This window comes from Palaemon carinicauda, chromosome 7, assembly GCF_036898095.1.
Source record: "Palaemon carinicauda isolate YSFRI2023 chromosome 7, ASM3689809v2, whole genome shotgun sequence".
In the NCBI taxonomy this organism is placed as follows: Eukaryota; Metazoa; Arthropoda; class Malacostraca; order Decapoda; family Palaemonidae; genus Palaemon; species Palaemon carinicauda.
The window spans coordinates 157859353-157877296 of NC_090731.1; the positions used below are offsets into that span (position 1 = coordinate 157859353).

At 43.1% G+C, this 17944-nt stretch overlaps 1 protein-coding gene across 1 annotated transcript in view; it reads right to left on the bottom strand.

The window, feature by feature from the left end:
- Positions 1–2203: 2203 nt before the first annotated feature.
- LOC137643697 (uncharacterized) overlaps positions 2204–17944 on the bottom strand; it is a 35449-nt gene continuing 19708 nt past the window's right edge. The window contains exon 2 of the mRNA XM_068376399.1: positions 2204–4403. Coding sequence (XP_068232500.1) covers positions 2367–3836 — 1470 coding nt within the window. The 5' untranslated portion in view covers positions 3837–4403 and the 3' untranslated portion in view covers positions 2204–2366. The remainder of the gene's footprint in view (positions 4404–17944) is intronic.

The following is a 17944-nucleotide window of genomic DNA, read 5'->3' on the forward strand; positions in this document are numbered from 1 at the left end:
GAAGAGTGTGTGAGAGAAGGAAGTTGAGAGTTAATGTGGGTAAGAGTAAGGTTACGAGATGTACGAGAAGGGAAGGTGGTGCAAGGTTGAATGTCATGTTGAATGGAGAGTTACTTGAGGAGGTGGATCAGTTTAAGTACTTTTGGTCTGTTGTTGCAGCAAATGGTGGAGTGGAAGCAGATGTACGTCACAGAGTGAATGAAGGTTGCAAAGTGTTGGGGGCAGTTAAGGGAGTAGTAAAAAATAGAGGGTTGGGCATGAATGTAAAGAGAGTTCTATATGAGAAAGTGATTGTACCAACTGTGATGTATGGATCGAAGTTTTAGGGAATGAAAGTGATGGAGAGACAGAAATTGAATGTGTTTCAGATGAAGTGTCTAAGGAGTATGGCTGGTGTATCTCGAGTAGATAGGGTTAGGAACGAAGTGGTGAGGGTGAGAACGGGTGTAAGAAATGAGTTAGCAGCTAGAGTGGATATGAATGTGTTGAGGTGGTTTGGCCATGTTGAGAGAATGGAAAATGGCTGTATGCTAAAGGTGGTGATGAATGCAAGAGTTGATGGGAGAAGTACGAGAGGAAGGCCAAGGTTTGGGTGGATGGATGGAGTGAAGGAAGCTCTGGGTGATAGGAGGATAGATGTGAGCGAGGCAAGAGAGCGTGCTAGAAATAGGAATGAATGGCGAGCGATTGTGATGCAGTTCCGGTAGGCCCTGCTGCTGCCTCCGATGACCGCGGAGGTAGCAGCAGTAGGGGATTCAGCATTATGAAGCTTCATCTGTGGTGGATAATGTGGGAGTGTGGGCTGTGACACCCTAGCAGTACCAGCTGAACTCGGTTGAGTCCCTTGTTAGGCTGGGAGGAACGTAGAGTAGAGGTCCCCTTTTTGTTTCTTTGTTGATGTTGGCTACCCCCCAAAATTGGGGGAAGTGCCTTGGTATATGTATGTATGATGTATATATATATATATATATATATATATATATATATATATATATATATATATATATATATATATATATATATATATATATATATATTATATAAAATTATTGTTCAGTTCAGTACCTTGCATAAATAATGAGGATTTGAATACAAAACATATGATTATAAATGGTAACACTGATGCTGAATGCTAATTTCTATCACAAACCTATTAAGAGGTCCGACTTACTAAAATATACTATAATCTTTATTATTCCAAGAAAAACGTGGTACTTTGAAAAATACAAATTTGCATACTGAACTTACCATGCCAGATGTGATGGTATATTCAGTAGAAAGCAGTGGGATGTAGGGGATAACCAAATGCTGTTACTATACTGTACAGGTTCAGCAAAGTGCACCCCAGTGAACTTGAAACTGTTCTTAGCACAACACTTTACATTCTGTAACTGCGTGAATACTGTCTTTGATACTATACGTATCTTAATGTATACAGTACTGCAACCTTCATACACAGTGCAGGCGCTATTAAACTTCACTCAACACCATTTATACACACTGAACATGACACTGTTCACTTATATGCCTAAGACTTATCAAAACTATGTTCTGATGTGATGACTAATGTAACTGGTGGTGCTGAGGAATATGTATCGGTGCATCATGTAGCATGATGTAGGTTACATGGTATTGGGCATATGCTAGCTATACTGATAGGCCACAAAGCAGAAATTCAAGACACATCATAGATATCTGACATTGTCCACTTCTCAGCATATGACCAGAGTGAAGAGAGTGAAAAAAGAAAAGACTTTTTGTTAGATTTTCCTTATCTATTGCATCTTCATTTGGATTCACGATGTACCGCAACTCTTAATTCTGTCCTAAAGATTCACAAATATCATTTACTAAGGACTGTAATGATTCAGCAACATCAAATCCTATAGCTAAAGTTACCCTAGTTGCGTTCTCTTCATCTTCCTCTATGAACCTTGCTTAGGAGTAGTTAACAACTAAGGATATCAAGAACTCAAAACGCTTAAAAACAGGAAGTAGGGAAGGATTTTTAGGAGATTTAAGCAGCTTCGCATCAGCGGGCCAGTACTAAACACAGGGAAATACATTGGATGCCACAATCCCTAGTGGATGTTTTATTCTCGGTTACGTTCCTTGCAGTCCATGTGGAGTTATTCTTCAGAATTACCAATAAAGGTAGGGTAACCATAGTAAAAATACAATATATTGGAGTATACAATGGAAATTTTATTATTTCTCTTATTCACAATAGCAAGAAAATAAACTCTAACAAAACAAACACAATGTAATTTTCTTATAAATAAAGTAATTGCACTTCTTACAAACTGGCCTATAATAATGGCACCATAGTTTACTTTCAACTTAGTGACATGTGACTGATATATGTATTAAAGGGATATGCAGTCATCAATCCTGAGACCATCTGTAGTTAGACCTTTATTTCTTAGATGGTAAACCATGTGCATTAAACCACAAACTGTTTCATTTTTCAACTGAGTCCTCTTTGGGGTTTTTGTCGTATTAAAATTACTAAAAAATCTCTCCATACTAGCATTAAATCTCTCCAAACTAGCATTAGAAAATGGCAAAGATAACAAAACAGAGATAACAACCCTTAAATTTGGAAAGCATGGAAGGTTTAAAGCATTTTTCTTGTTAAATACAATATCCCAATACTGTGAACATGGAACCTGATCATTCAACTCCTCAATGAAACAATGGGATCTCCACTCTAAATCTGTCTTGCTTCTATCTGCATATTCATACAGCTGTGGTATAGCATCAAAGACAAATGCCAGTGATTTAGGCTCAAGATTAGCAGCATTCACTGGATTCAAACACTGAACTATTGCGTGAATCGGCTCACTAAGGGAGAATCTATTTTGAATCTGCTTTACAGATTCAATAAGAAAGTTCAAACAACTTTCATAAAATATTTTTATATCATGGGCACTGCTTTTTTGTTTCAACTCTCTCATTGTCTCCATAGCCATCACTCCTAAATATATGTTTTCAGCTGACACAATATTAGACGAAAATAATGGATGCTTTGGATCCAGTGCATGCAGATCACACTTTTTAACATATGGAATGCTCATAAAATCTGAGCATATGCTCCTTATTAAATTTCTAACTTCTTTTCTAAGACAATAAAAATTTGGAACCTCTGATTGAAATTGAGAATTGAAATTATTGAGGCGACTTAAGTTATACGACAAAAATTCTAGATAGGCAAAGGTAAACTTATCATTGAGAGATTCCAGAATGGCATCGTTACTGTCCGTTGGATCTGTAAACGCAACATCAGTGAAATATGATCCGAGAGCCTCCCATTGTTCCAGTAACCGTTTGACGCAGTTTTTCAAGGAAAGCCACCTGGTCTGCCCTAGAGCTAAAGTTTTGTGAGGAGCTGCACCTACAAAATTCTGAAATTCGTTTAGAGGATCTTGTCGCTTTGAACTTAAACTAAAATGTATATGTATATTGCGACAAAGATCCTCAAGGGATTTAGGTAGTTTTAGGCAAGCATACGATGCACACAGGTGAATAAGATGGCACGGATACTTAACTAATATAACATTCGGCAACAATTCTCTTATAATGGTCGCTTCAGAATGTTTCTCCCCCATCATGACATTTGTTGTGTCTGAACTGAATGCTAAAACATTCTCTAAAGGAATCTCCTTGGTTTCCAGCGACTGTATTAAAGCTTTGACCAAACCACTAGCAGAACTGTCATGAATCTCCACAAGATCTAGGAAAGAATTTTGCATTTTATTACCCTCCCAATACTGCACAATAATGCTCATTTGCTTAGTACTTCTATCAGTAGTTTCATCTATTATGACTGAAAACATTCTCTCCTTTAAAACTTTACACAAATCCTGTAACAAAGGCTTACCAAATACCTGATGAATAATATCTGATGCTCTCTGCTCTCCTAGGCAGATTCTTTTCAAGGCATCTTCATTGGAAATAAGTCTCGTAATAACAACATGATGGGCTCACACAGAGATATTGGCAAGTAGTGCTCTGCAAGGAAAGCACAAAGTTTGCGTTCTATTTTCTGAGCAGACTCTTCCAATGGATCATTACCTAACAAAATGCTTGAAAGTGATTTATTATCAACCTTCTGCATTGATAGATTTTTATGCCTCTGACTGGTAGCATGCCTCATAATGTCAGATTTGCCACACTGGAAGTCCATGTTGCATGTCGCACAAAACGCACGATGTTTTAAAGACGTTGATCTTGGGGATTTTGATAACCATCCAGAGAACAAGGGGTTTGACGTCCAGCCCTCTCTCCATTTTTGTCTATAGAACGGCCTTTTTGTCAATGCCTTCCTATTTGAGACTCTTCTCACTTTCTTGGTTGGTCTTGATGGGGGAGATTCACCAGACTCGTAATTCATCTTGAAGTACCTGAGTGAGAATATACAGTATATACTATTTTTCTATTCATTTTATGACAAATTTATATATTCAGTGGTAGGCTATACTCCCCAATAACAAAGAAACAAACATCTTTTTATACATAATAATATTCTTATATATAAACAGAAGGAACCCAAGATTATACACTAGCAGATACATACATACATATACCCAAGCACTTCCCCAATTTTAGGGGGTAGCCGACATCAACAAAGAAACAAAAACAAAAAGGGGACCTCTACTCTCTACGTTCCTCCCAGCCTAACAAGGGACTCAACCGAGTTCAGCTGGTACTGCTAGGGTGTCACAGCCCACCCTCCCACATTATCCACCACAGATGAAGCTTCATAATGCTGAATCCCCTACTGCTGCTACCTCCGCGGTCATCTAAGGCATCAGAGGCAGTAGCAGGGCCTACCGGAACTGCGTCACAATTGCTCGCCATTCATTCCTATTTCTAGCACGCTGTCTTGCCTCGCTCACATCTATCCTCCTATCACCCATCTATGCTATCACTAGCAGATACTACCGAAATAAAATAAATCATTTTTCATCTCAAATTTGGCTTTTCCTAAAGTAAGTATTCTTGACTTGTTTCAACAATTAAATATCGGGTGAATAAGGCCTGGCCACACGATGGATCGTCTGCGGTTGTTTACCCTATATTAAAAGCAAAACCTAACCTAAGTTGGCCTAAATCACCATAACAACTGTAGTTTTGGTTTGACAAACTAAAACCACTAGCCTACCACTACTGTAAGCTTAAACATAGGCTATTTTGGTGTACTCTAGGCTACGCTAATCATTTTGTCCCTCCATTGTGCAGAGCTATTAGTAAGATTAAGCTAACCAACAAAAAGAAGCACGAATGTGATTCCCTAAGAAGTCCGAAATTGACACGGTACTCCAAGGGAAAGAGGGAAATAAAATGGCAGCAACTAACATGCAAGTGAGCACCGCTGATGAAGAATGTGATGACGGAGGCAATCATGGCATGTGTGGGCACTGTGAGCCCTATGTCGCTGATGGGATACCAATGCGATGAATGCCGAAGATGGTACCATGATGAAGCTTGCTCTAACTTCAGAGATGGCACAAGTGTTATTTTACAAAGTAGGAACATCATTTATAAATGTCCAAGATGTATTGAGACTGCAAATCCCAATGGTTCAAGGGTCAGGCAATCATGGGAAAACATGACGAAGCTAAGCATCAACATAGAAGAGATGAAGGTAAATGTACAACAACAGATGTCTGGTATTATGGATATGATAACTGCTCAATACACTAATATGTGTCAAGAAATTGTTGAGCTGAAAGAGAAACTTATGGAATACGAAAAAGAGAATGTGACCAAGACCACATATGCAAGTACAGTAGGTTGAAATAAAAAAACACTTTGGTCATAAAATCTACGGAGGAAAATACGAAGGCTTCAGAGATCAAGAAAACAATCATGAAGATGATGACCACGAATGTCGAACAAGTCAAAACCTCTAAACAAGGCCACTTGGTGGTTAATTTTGAGGATAAAGCTGGGTTAGAAAAGGCTAAAAATTACTTAGAAGAGGTCAAGAATGACATTAAGGTGGAAGTAGATAAAAAGGATCTACTTAAACCGAAGATCAAGGTCTGCAATATTGATGAAAATGAAGATGATATAATTGCCAGTATAATGGAGAAGAATGAATGGTTGAATGATATATGTGAAAATGAAGAGGACTTTGAATTGATCAGGAGTTTAAATCAAGACAAAGCGGTAAATCACATGTCATTATAAAGTGTAGTCCAACTATCAGGAAAGTTTTCCGTAAAAGGGATGATAGAGTATATACCACGCTTGGAGGATGCTGCAAAATTTATGATTCCTACAATGTATTTCAATGTTATAAATGCCAGGAATTTGGTCATACTGCCGATAGTTGTAGCAAGACCCAGGTATGTGCCAAGTGTAGCCAAGAACACCGAACCACGGATTGTAGTGCAAATACGTTAAAGTGTCATAACTGCACAATGAGAAATTACAATGATACGAATCATAAGACATATGATGAAAACTGTAAAGTATACAAGGAGGAGCTTACCAGGATAAAAAATAAAACCGATCATGGAGTCTAGCCCATTGGTTAAGTGTGGTCTGATAAATATTCAATCGGTGGGGAATAAAACCATAAAGATAAGAAATCTTATTAATGAAATGGAATTAGATTTATGCTTATTAATGGACACTTGGTTGCAGGGAAATATTAGTGATAACTCAAAGATTCAGGAGATGACGCCGTGTACTCACGATTTCTACCATGTACCAAGAAAGGATAAAACTGGAGGAGGAGTGGGTGTCTTCGTGTCGAAAACCTTCTCTGGGGTTTCTACCATGAATGAAATAGTATTTGAAACGTTTGAATACATCTATTTAAAACTGACAAGAAACAGTAAGGTATTGAATATATCATTATATAGACCACCAGGGAGTAATATGAGGAAATTCATTGAAGAATTTAGTATTCTTGTGGGTGTGGTGGACGACATTAAAAATACATTAATTGGTGGAGACTTTAATTGTTGGGTAGATGATGAAAATGATAAGGCTAAAAATATTTGAGATGTTTAATTTAATAAACAGTGTTTTGGTATCAACGTCAGTAGGTGGTCATACACTCGACTTGGTCATATGTGGGAAAGATTCTGACCTAATAAGAAACCTTGAAGTGGAATCAGACTTTGAGATCTCAAAAACACAAACTCATCACTTTTGATGTTAACCCTTTTACCCCAAAAGGACGTACTGGTACGTTTCACAAAAGCCATCCCTTTACCCCCATGGACGTACCGGTACATCCTTGCAAAAAAATGCTATGAAAAAACTATTTTTTTCATATTTTTGATAATTTTTTTTTTTAAAAATTCAGGCATTTTCCAAGAGAATGAGACCAACCTGACCTCTCTATGACCAAAATTAAGGCTGTTAGAGCAATTTAAAAAAAATATACTGCAAAATGTGCTGGGAAAAAAATAACCCCCTGGGGGTTAAGGGTTGGAAATTTCCAAATAGCCTGTAGTACAGCAGCATAGCAGACCAATTGTTCAAATTGGTCTAAAAGCACCAAAATTGGCACACATGTAGATTAATATATTCTAAACATTTTTGGATATGGAGGCATTCAAGATTAGCCCTTAGGAAGATATGGCGGCCATTGTTCAAAATGGCCGCCATTTAACATTAGCGTCATTACATAGACTTCATTATGTGTCGTTAGTTTGGTGCTAGATGGGCCAAAATTCCCTTTTTCAATATTAAACTTACCCGATAATCATGTAGCTGTCAACTCCGTTGCCCGACAGAATTCTACGGGAGGGATACGCCAGCTATCACAATACTAGAAGGGGGTGTACTCACCAGCGCCACCTGTGGCCAGGTACTATAGTACTTCTTGTTGACACCTCCTCAATTTTTCCTCTGTCGTGCTTCCGGCAAGACGTTCTGGGATACGCTTATGATCTTGGAGTATTTTCACGGCTTTTGGTGAAGTATTTCTCTCAGATTTCGGCTGTCGCTTTACTGGAAAACTTCTATATTAGCTTAGATAGCTATTATTTAGTTCTGATTAATGGTTAACGATCTTTTTGCTTGATTTGGAATCCCCACTTGGCTAACTCTTTGATTCAAGATGTCTGACATTTCTCAAGCCCCACCCCATAGACGATGTAGGTCTTGTAATAGGCGTATTCCGAAGGCCTCGGTAGATCCTCACACCGCTTGTTCTGACTGTAGGGAAAGACCCTGTCAGTTGGAAGATCGATGTGAGGAATGCGCCGGACTTTCGGAACTTGATTTTGTCCGATTTCTTAAGTATTCAACCAAGTTAGAGAGAGAGAGAGTTAGGAGGAGTTCTTCTCGCTCTTCACTTTTTTCCTCACCTCATGATCCCCTACCTTTTCCTCCCCCTGTAGTGGCTACCCCCGAACCTACTATTTGCCCTCAACCTGATATGTCTGTTGTTTTGAGTGCCATTCAGGCTTTAGGTGACAAAGTGGAGTCGGTGGTTAGTGATCATAAGTCTCTTATGGCCGAAGTCAAGGAACTTAAGGTCAAGAGTGCAGTGGGAGGTAATAGTGCCAGTGCTGTGACGAGTGCTAGTGTCAGTGCAGTGCCAAGTGCTAGTGTCAGTGTCAGTGTGGTGCGTGAGGGTACTTCTGTGCGTGCCAGTCGTCCTCCCAGTCCGGGACCTCTTGCAAGCTCCCAAGCCCAGGGGAGAAGCAATGTCGAAGGGCAAAAGGGTTCGGCAGGCCTTGATCGACGCACAGAAGTATCCTCGGTGGTTGCGGGCGTGTCTTCCAGAGACCGTCACTCCCACCCGCAGACGATTGAGCCCGTCTTTTACTCGTCTGCTGTAGATTTGTCAGGGAGGAAACGTTGGACTCAGGTCTCAAGACCGTTCAAACGCAGAGTCCAGACCTCAAGAGCTCTACAACCTGGCTGCAGTCATTGGATCAGCTCTGACTCGCCGCAGTCATCTGTTGAATGCACTCCTCCTAAGAGGAGTAAGGTGCTGCCGCAACAGATCTCTTCTGTTAAGGCTTTGCCTCAGCAGACCTTAGTGTCTGCCGACCCCAAGTTGACTCTACTGCAGTCCATGCAGTCACAACTTGCGGTCTTGATGCGTGAGTGTCAGGCTGAGAAGGTTACACCTCCTCCTGCGATCGCTCCGCCTAACCGCAGTCCTGTCTGCCAGGCATACGATGTTGAGGCTCCTCAGGATACCTTACCACGTACCGAGTTGCCAGTTTCCAGCGGTGTGCAGCTACCTCCGCCTTCCTTAAGGCAACCTCAGCAATGGGAACAGGAAGCTTATACCTTACTTCCTCCGCTTCCACTTGCGGTTCCACCAGTGAGGCAACACTCTCTTGAGGTACAACAACCTCTCCCATCCATGAGGCAGTCTCCTCAGCTCTCGCTGCAGCGACCTCAACCCTCCTCAAGGCGAGAGCCTCAACACCTTAGCCTTGCGCCTCAGGAACCTCAACTCGCGAGACAATTACTGCGTTCTGCGCAGCCACTACCTGAACGCTCGCAGCTCACACCTCAGGAACCTCAACTCGTTCCTCAGGAACCTGCTACTGCGCATCCACCAACCTTACAGCAAGCGCAACTCTTGAGTCAAGACACTCATGCCAGGAGTCAGCCTCCTCCACCCATGCGCCTACCTTCTGCTACTTCTTTTGACCAGCCTTTGCAGCCTGAGCCTCAGGTGTTGCCTCAACAGAGACTTGAGGATGAAACCACAAGCGTTTTTGCTCCCGCTCGTGCAGATTCTGCTGTTCAGCATACCTTACCACTCACTTCGCTACACTCTGGTGATGAGGTTTCTGATGATGAGGCTGCACATCTGGATCCCTCATCAGACGTGGATGAATCCAAGTCTTCTCCGCCTCCTATTGACTTTCGTAAGGTCTTGGCTCTTTTCAGAGAGGTATACCCAGACCATTTTGTCTCTGCTACCCCCCGCTCTCTGCCATCTGAGTTTTCGCTGGGCATGCAGCCAGCCAAGTCAACTTATACTAAGCTCGTCTTTGCAAGGTCCTCTAAGAGAGCGTTAAGAATTTTAGGGGAGTGGCTGCAGTCTAAGCAGCAACTAGGAAAGACTTCCTTCATGTTTCCTCCGACTAAGCTCACTTCTAAAGCGGGCGTTTGGTATGCCACAGGAGAGGAACCAGGCTTGGGAGTTCCTGCCTCTGCCCAGGCTGACTTCTCAAGTTTGGTAGACTCTCCTCGTAGAACAGCAATGAGGCGCTCTAAAATTGCTGGACCTTCTCCGATCTAGATCACTTCCTAAAGGGTGTATTTAGAGCCTTTGAGATGTTCAATTTCCTAGACTGGTGCCTGGGGGCCCTTAGCAAGAAGACCTCCCCTGCGGACAAGGACTCAGCCATGCTCTTAATGTCCTGCATGGATAAGGCTATTAGGGATGGATCTGGCGAGCTTGCTTCGATGTTTGTGTCAGGAGTGCTTAAGAAAAGGGAGCAGCTTTGTTCCTTCCTTTCCTCCAGCATCACACCTTGTCAAAGGTCTCAACTCCTTTTCGCTCCGCTCTCTAAGTTCCTGTTTCCTGAAGAGCTTGTTAAGGACTTGTCTGCGGCCCTGATACAAAAGGACACCCATGATCTTGTGGCCTCATCTGCTCGTAAGACTAAGGTTGCTACCTCAGTCCCCAGGACTTATCGCACCCCAGTGGCTGATACTCCTGCTACGAGGTTTATTCCGCCCTTTCGTGGTAGAGCCCCCAGCCGAGGAAGCTCCCGTCCAGACTCTTCCAGGAGCAAGTCTAGGAAAGGTTCCAAGACTTCTAGAGGCAAAAACTGACTCTCCTCCTCTCCAGACAGCAGTAGGAGCCAGACTCAAGATCTTCTGGCAAGCCTGGGAAAAGAGAGGTGCAGACGCCCAGTCTGTCAGTTGGCTGAGGGAGGGTTACAGGATACCATTCTGCCACAAACCCCCTCTGACCACATCTCCCATCAACCTCTCTCCCAACTACAAAGAAAAGGACAAGAGGCTAGCGTTGCACCAGGAGGTGTCGCTCCTGTTACAGAAGAAGGCAGTGGTTATAGTCCGGGACCATCAATCCCCGGGCTTCTACAACCGTCTCTTTCTGGTGGCCAAGAAGACAGGAGGTTGGAGACCGGTGCTGGACGTCAGCGCGCTCAATGCTTTTGTCCCCAAGCAGACGTTCACGATGGAGACGACGAAGTCGGTCCTAGCAGCGGTCAGGCAGGAGGACTGGATGGTCTCGTTGGACCTGAAAGATGCATACTTTCACGTTCCTATTCATCCAGACTCCCAACCTTTCCTGAGATTCGTTTTTGGAAAGGTTGTCTACCAATTCCAAGCCCTGTGTTTTGGCCTAAGCACAGCTCCTATGGTGTTTACGCATCTGATGAGGAATATAGCAAAATTCCTCCACTTATCGGACATCAGAGCCTCCCTTTATTTAGACGACTGGCTGTTGAGAGCCTCCACGAGTCGTCGCTGTCTGGAGAGTCTCAACTGGACTTTGGACTTGATCAAAGAACTGGGTCTGTTAGTCAATCTAGAAAAGTCCCAGCTCATTCCCTCCCAATCCATTGTGTACCTGGGAATGGAGATTCGGAGTCAGGATTTTCGGGCTTTTCCATCGGCCCCAAGGATAAGCCAAGCCCTAGATTGCATCCTGAGCATGCTGAAGAGGAGCAGTTGCTCGGTGAGACAGTGGATGAGTCTCACAGGGACCCTTTCATCGTTGGCCCTGTCCGTCGAGCTAGGGAGACTCCACCTCCGCCCTCTTCAATTCCATCTAGCAGCTCATTGGGACAAGGGTTTGACTCTCGAAGCAGTCTCTATCCCAGTCACCAAAGAGATGAAGACCACTCTCTTGTGGTGGAAGACCAATCTCCTTCTCAGGGAGGGCCTATCGTTGGCGATTCAGACCCCCAATCTTCATCTCTTCTCGGATGCATCGGACTCGGGCGCGACCTTGAACGGACGGGAGTGCTCGGGAACGTGGAACGAGGAACAGGAAACGCTCCACATCAACTGCAAGGAGCTACTAGCAGTTCATTTAGCCCTATTGAACTTCAAGTCCCTCCTGTTAGGCAAGGTGGTGGAGGTGAACTCCGACAACACCACAGCCTTGGCTTACATCTCCAAGCAAGGAGGGACCCATTCGAGGAGCCTATACGAGATAGCAAGGGACCTCCTCATTTGGTCAAGAAGTCTAAACCTCACCCTAGTTACGAGGTTCATTCAGGGCAACATGAACGTCTCAGCAGATCGCCTAAGCAGAAGGGATCAGGTCATCCCCACGGAATGGACCCTCCACAAGAGCGTGTGCAACAGACTTTGGACCTTGTGGGGTCAGCCGACAATAGATCTGTTTGCCACCTCCATGACCAAGAGACTTCCTTTGTACTGTTCCCCAGTTCCAGACCCAGCAGCAGTTCATGTGGATGCTTTTCTGCTGAACTGGTCCCATCTCGACCTTTACGCATTCCCACCGTTCAAGATCATAAACAAAGTCCTTCAGAAGTTCATCTCGCACGAAGGGACACGGCTGACGCTGGTTGCTCCCCTTTGGCCTGCAAGAGAATGGTTCACAGAGGTACTACAATGGCTGGTCGACGTCCCCAGGACTCTCCCTCTAAGAGTGGACCTTCTACGTCAACCTCACGTAGACAGGTTGCACCCAAATCTCCACGCTCTTCGACTGACTGCCTTCAGACTGTCGAAAGATTCGCTAGAGCTAGAGGCTTTTCGAAGGAGGCAGCCAGTGCGATTGCCAGAGCATGGAGGATATCCACTCGTAGAGTCTACCCATCCAAGTGGGAAGTCTTCCGGAGCTGGTGTAGAGCCAATGCAGTTTCCTCTACCAATACCTCTGTGACCCAAATAGCTGACTTCCTATTACATCTTAGGAATGAGAGATCCCTTTCAACTCCTACGATTAAAGGGTACAGGAGTATGTTGGCTTCAGTTCTCCGCCACAGAGGTTTGGACCTTTCTTCCAACAAGGACCTTCAAGACATCCTTAAGTCTTTTGAGACTTCTTTGTCACCTAGGTTCGAACCTGTCAGAGCTCTGAAATTTTATCTTAATAGGTCAAAACCTATTCGAGGACAGTCAGAAGCCTTATGGTGTGCAATCAAGAAACCTTCGAGACCCATGTCCAAAAACGGGGTTTCGTATTATATAAGGCTTCTGATTAGAGAAGCCCATTCTCACTTAAAGGAGGAAGACCTTGCTTTGCTGAAGGTAAGGACCCACGAAGTGAGAGCCGTAGCTACTTCGATGGCCTTTAATAAAAACCGTTCTCTGCAGAGCATAATGGATGCAACCTATTGGAGGAGCAAGTCAGTGTTTGCATCATTTTATCTTAAAGATGTCCAGTCTCTTTACGAGAACTGCTACACCCTGGGACCATTCGTAGCAACGAGTGCAGTAGTAGGTGAGGGCTCAGCCACTACATTCCCTTAATCCCATAACCTTTTTTAACCTTTCTCTTGAATGCTTTTATTGTTGTTTTTATGGTTGTTACGGTAGGCTAAGAAGCCTTCCGCATCCTTTTGATTTGGCGGGTGGTCAATTCATTCTTGAGAAGCGCCTGGGTTAGAGGTTGTGTAGAGGTCCTTTAGTAGGGGTTGCAGCCCTATATACTTTAGCACCTTAGAGTTGATTCAGCCTCCTAAGAGGAACGCTGCGCTCAGTAAGGAAGACGAACTTAAAAAAAGGCAGAGTAACGGTTCAAGTCGACTTCCTTACCAGGTACTTATTATTTCATTGTTATTTTAAGATAACTGATTATATGAAATACGGGATACTTGGCTATCCTTTAATCTTGTACACTGGTTTTCACCCACCCCCCTGGGTGTGAATCAGCTACATGATTATCGGGTAAGTTTAATATTGAAAAATGTTATTTTTATTAGTAAAATAAATTTTTGAATATACTTACCCGATAATCATGATTTAATTGACCCTCCCTTCCTCCCCATAGAGAACCAGTGGACCGAGGAAAAATTGAGGAGGTGTCAACAAGAAGTACTATAGTACCTGGCCACAGGTGGCGCTGGTGAGTACACCCCCTTCTAGTATTGTGATAGCTGGCGTATCCCTCCCGTAGAATTCTGTCGGGCAACGGAGTTGACAGCTACATGATTATCGGGTAAGTATATTCAAAACTTTATTTTACTAATAAAAATAACATTTTTTTACATCAGAATTAACATCAATAAATGTTTAACCGATATTTAGATGAATCTTCTCAAAAATGGCCCCCAAACTGGCCGCCATTTTGTGGAAAAAGTGGACATTTGATGAAGATTTCAATACTCAATGACATAATACCTCTAATAACCAGTACCTGATTTCAGGAACACACTTTAATTGCTCAAGTTGCTTTTTTATTTCAAATTGCTGGCAAAATTGCTGGTCAAAATAATACACAGAGTACGGGAAGTTTACAGTATGGTCAGATTGTAGTTATATAGTCGACCAAAAGCCCAGTCTCTAGGCACAGTACTTGTGTAATCCTGCAGTACATACATGTAATACAATAACGTAGATTTTGCCACACTATGTTAATTATGATTCCGAACTTTTCAAATCTGGTCACCAGAATTATGAATGTCTACAGATCATAATGTTGGTTAGCAAGTTTTCTGTCCCAATCTACTGGCATTCGCCTTCACAGAAACATAGACCAGTGCATTGCAGTGAAGCGTTCTTGCACTTGCAGCGGTTTTTGCAGCCTTTCTTGCATCCGCAAGACACCAGCTCATAGGTTGGAAGAGGAGTTTCTTGAGACGTACTGTGTCTGACAGCTGGAGGCTCCTGTGTCTTGGTTGCTCCCTGCTTCCGACTTTGCTTGACACTGTTGAACTTGAGAAGCTGCGCAATGGAAAGAGCTGCTTGTGTTGAAGAGGAATGGCTTTGATTCTTGATGGTGGGGCCATCCAGCACCATATTTACCATTGCAACTAGTACGTTTGGCACAGAGTCCTCCTGACAGCCGCCCGGGAATGATCCACGGAATTGGTAAGTGTCTTCAAACATATATCGACAAACTATCTGTGCAGCACGCGCAAGGTGAACTGCCTCAGTGTCACAGTCTTGCTCGCAGGCTTTGCCTAGCGCTTCACCAATGTCTTCATCAAACGCTAGTAAAACATCTCGGCCTTTGCTGTGGGATCTCAGGCCTGGTATCTGGGCTAACAGGCGCTCTTTCAGCCTTGTGCTATTAACTTTCTGGCACAAAACAACCCCGAGCTGTTCCATTCTTGTTGTGTATAGCTTTACAAGTTCTGCGAGTCTGAAGACTGGGGTGGTGCCCTCTTCTAGGTGGGTTTCCTCGATATACAGGACCAGTTCAGCCAGTACGATTCTTGACATTACACCTTCATGGTCAGTTTTCTGCTCGGCTTCTAAAGTGGTCTTTGCACGATAGTAAAGAGCCAACAAACACTTGGAATGGTACTTGGCCTCCAGAGCCACCATATCACCCATGCTGAGCCTGGCTATGAGTTCATTGTCCCCAACTTGCGCTGCACACTTCCGTACGCGTGTGTCCACCTGGAAGGTTGTTACTTCATGTAGGGTCTCTGTGCCAGACTTTCCACAGAAAAAGCAGGAGGTGCCGCTGGTAGTGGCTTCTGAAGAGTGTGTTCTGGCGCGCTTGGCCTGGACATTGTCAGTACTATCAAATGCTGAGCTGCTTGCGATGCGTCTCTTCTCTGCTCTTCGTAGCATTGTGTTATTGTATTTGAGCATACATGTTTTATGCCACTTGGCCTGGTGGGCAACCATTGTCGCCTCAACACCTTGTCCTTCATCTAGTCTCTGTAACTGAACAGTTCTTGGCAGTTCTCCGAGTTCATCAAATTTGACCAAGTTTGCAGCCATTGTCGTGTATCCACTCCCAGGGTCTCGGCGTTTAGACAGTACTGGGCAGACAAGTGACTCTGTTGTCTCCTCTTGACATACAAGACACAGCTTCCAGTTTGTCTCAGGAGGTGTTGTGGGAGTACGTTGCTCAAAAGTATCGACCAGTTGGAACTTCTTTGCCATGGCTGCAGTCTGGAACAACGCGTCTCTGATGTCAGGTGGTGCTGCTGCTGCCTCACCTGCAAAGACACAAAACACCACCATGTTACCACAAGTTACTACTACAAGAACCATGACTATCAACACTATACTATTACTGCAGCCGCCGTCACTGCCACCAACGCTGCCGCTGCAAAGTAAAATTAATTTTCTTGTGAAATGGTAGCCAAATTATTTGGTAAGCACAGAAGTATGTGTAATTGTACAATACTTATCACCTCTAGCACACTTATCACCTTTAGCATCCACAAAAAGACAAATTATGGTACATATTCAATGACGCTAACGGTAAATAGCGGCCATTTTGAAAAATGGCCGCCAAATGTGCTACGGGGAGAATCTTGAATGCCTCCATATCCAAAATTGTTCAGAATGTATTAATCCACATGTGTGCCAATTTTGGTGCTTTTAGAACAATTTGAAAAATTGGTTTCATATTTCTTACTATGCCGCTGGGCTACTGGGGGTTAAAGGGTTAATATAAATTGCATCAGAGTATTGAAAAAATGGATCACATATAGGGAACGGGAAAATTTTGATGCTGAGAATTTTATTGAAGCTAGTGTAGCGCAAATGTCCTGTGAGAACACACAATGTGAACATATGGTAGATAGAGAATGTGTTGGGTGTTATACCAAGAAATATAATGACAATTTTGGAAAAATGTATGATACCATGTGTCCCATAAAGAGCAAACAAATACTGTAGTTGTACGCGAAAATGTTAGATGGTATAACAGTGAGCTATTAAAGGCAAAAAGACATAGACGTAAGATGGAAGGTAGATGGAAAAGAGCCAAATCCTCACAAGACAGAAATATGTTATTTTCATTAGTAAAATAAATTTTTGAATATACAGTACTTACCCGATGATCATATAGCTGTCAGCTCTGCTGCCCGACAGAAAAAACCTACGGGCGGAATACGCCAGCGATCGCTATACAGGTGGGGGTGTACATCAACAGCGCCATCTGTCGAGTAGGTACTCAAGTACTCTATGTCAACACAGAACCAATTTTCTCCTCGGTCCACTGGGTCTCTATTGGGGAGGAAGGGTGGGTCCTTTAATTTATGATCATCGGGTAAGTATATTCAAAAATTTATTTTACTAATGAAAATAACATTTTTCAATATTAAACTTACCCGATGATCATATAGCTGATTCACACCCAGGGGGGTGGGTAGAGTCCAGCATATATGTTAACCTTAAGAGCTAAGTATTCCGTATTTCATTTTAGCAGTTATTCAAAATAACAAACATAAAATTAATAAGTACCTGGTAAGGAAGTCGACTTGAACAATTACTCTGCCTTTTTTAAGTACGTCTTCCTTACTGAGCCTCGCGATCCTCACAGGATGCTGAGCGACTCCTAGGAGCTGAAGTATGAAGGGCTGCAACCCATACTAAAGGACCTCATCACAACCTCTAATCTAGGCGCTTCTCAAGAAAGAATTTGACCACCCGCCAAATCAACCAGGATGCAAAAGGCTTCTTAGCCTTCCGGACAACCCAAAAAACAACAATAAAAAGCATTTCAAGAGAAAGATTAAAAAAGGTTATGGGATTATGGGAATGTAGTGGCTGAGCCCTCACCCACTACTGCACTCGCTGCTACGAATGGTCCCAGGGTGTAGCAGTTCTCGTAAAGAGACTGGACATCTTTAAGGTAAAATGATGCGAACACTGACTTGCTTCTCCAATAGGTTGCATCCATTACACTCTGCAGAGATCTGTTTTGTTTGAAGGCCACTGAAGTTGCGACAGCTCTAACTTCATGTGTCCTTACCTTCAGCAAAGCATGGTCCTCCTCATTCAGATGGGAATGAGCTTCTCGAATTAAAAGCCTGATATAATAAGAAACTGCATTCTTCGACATTGGTAAAGAAGGTTTCTTAATGGC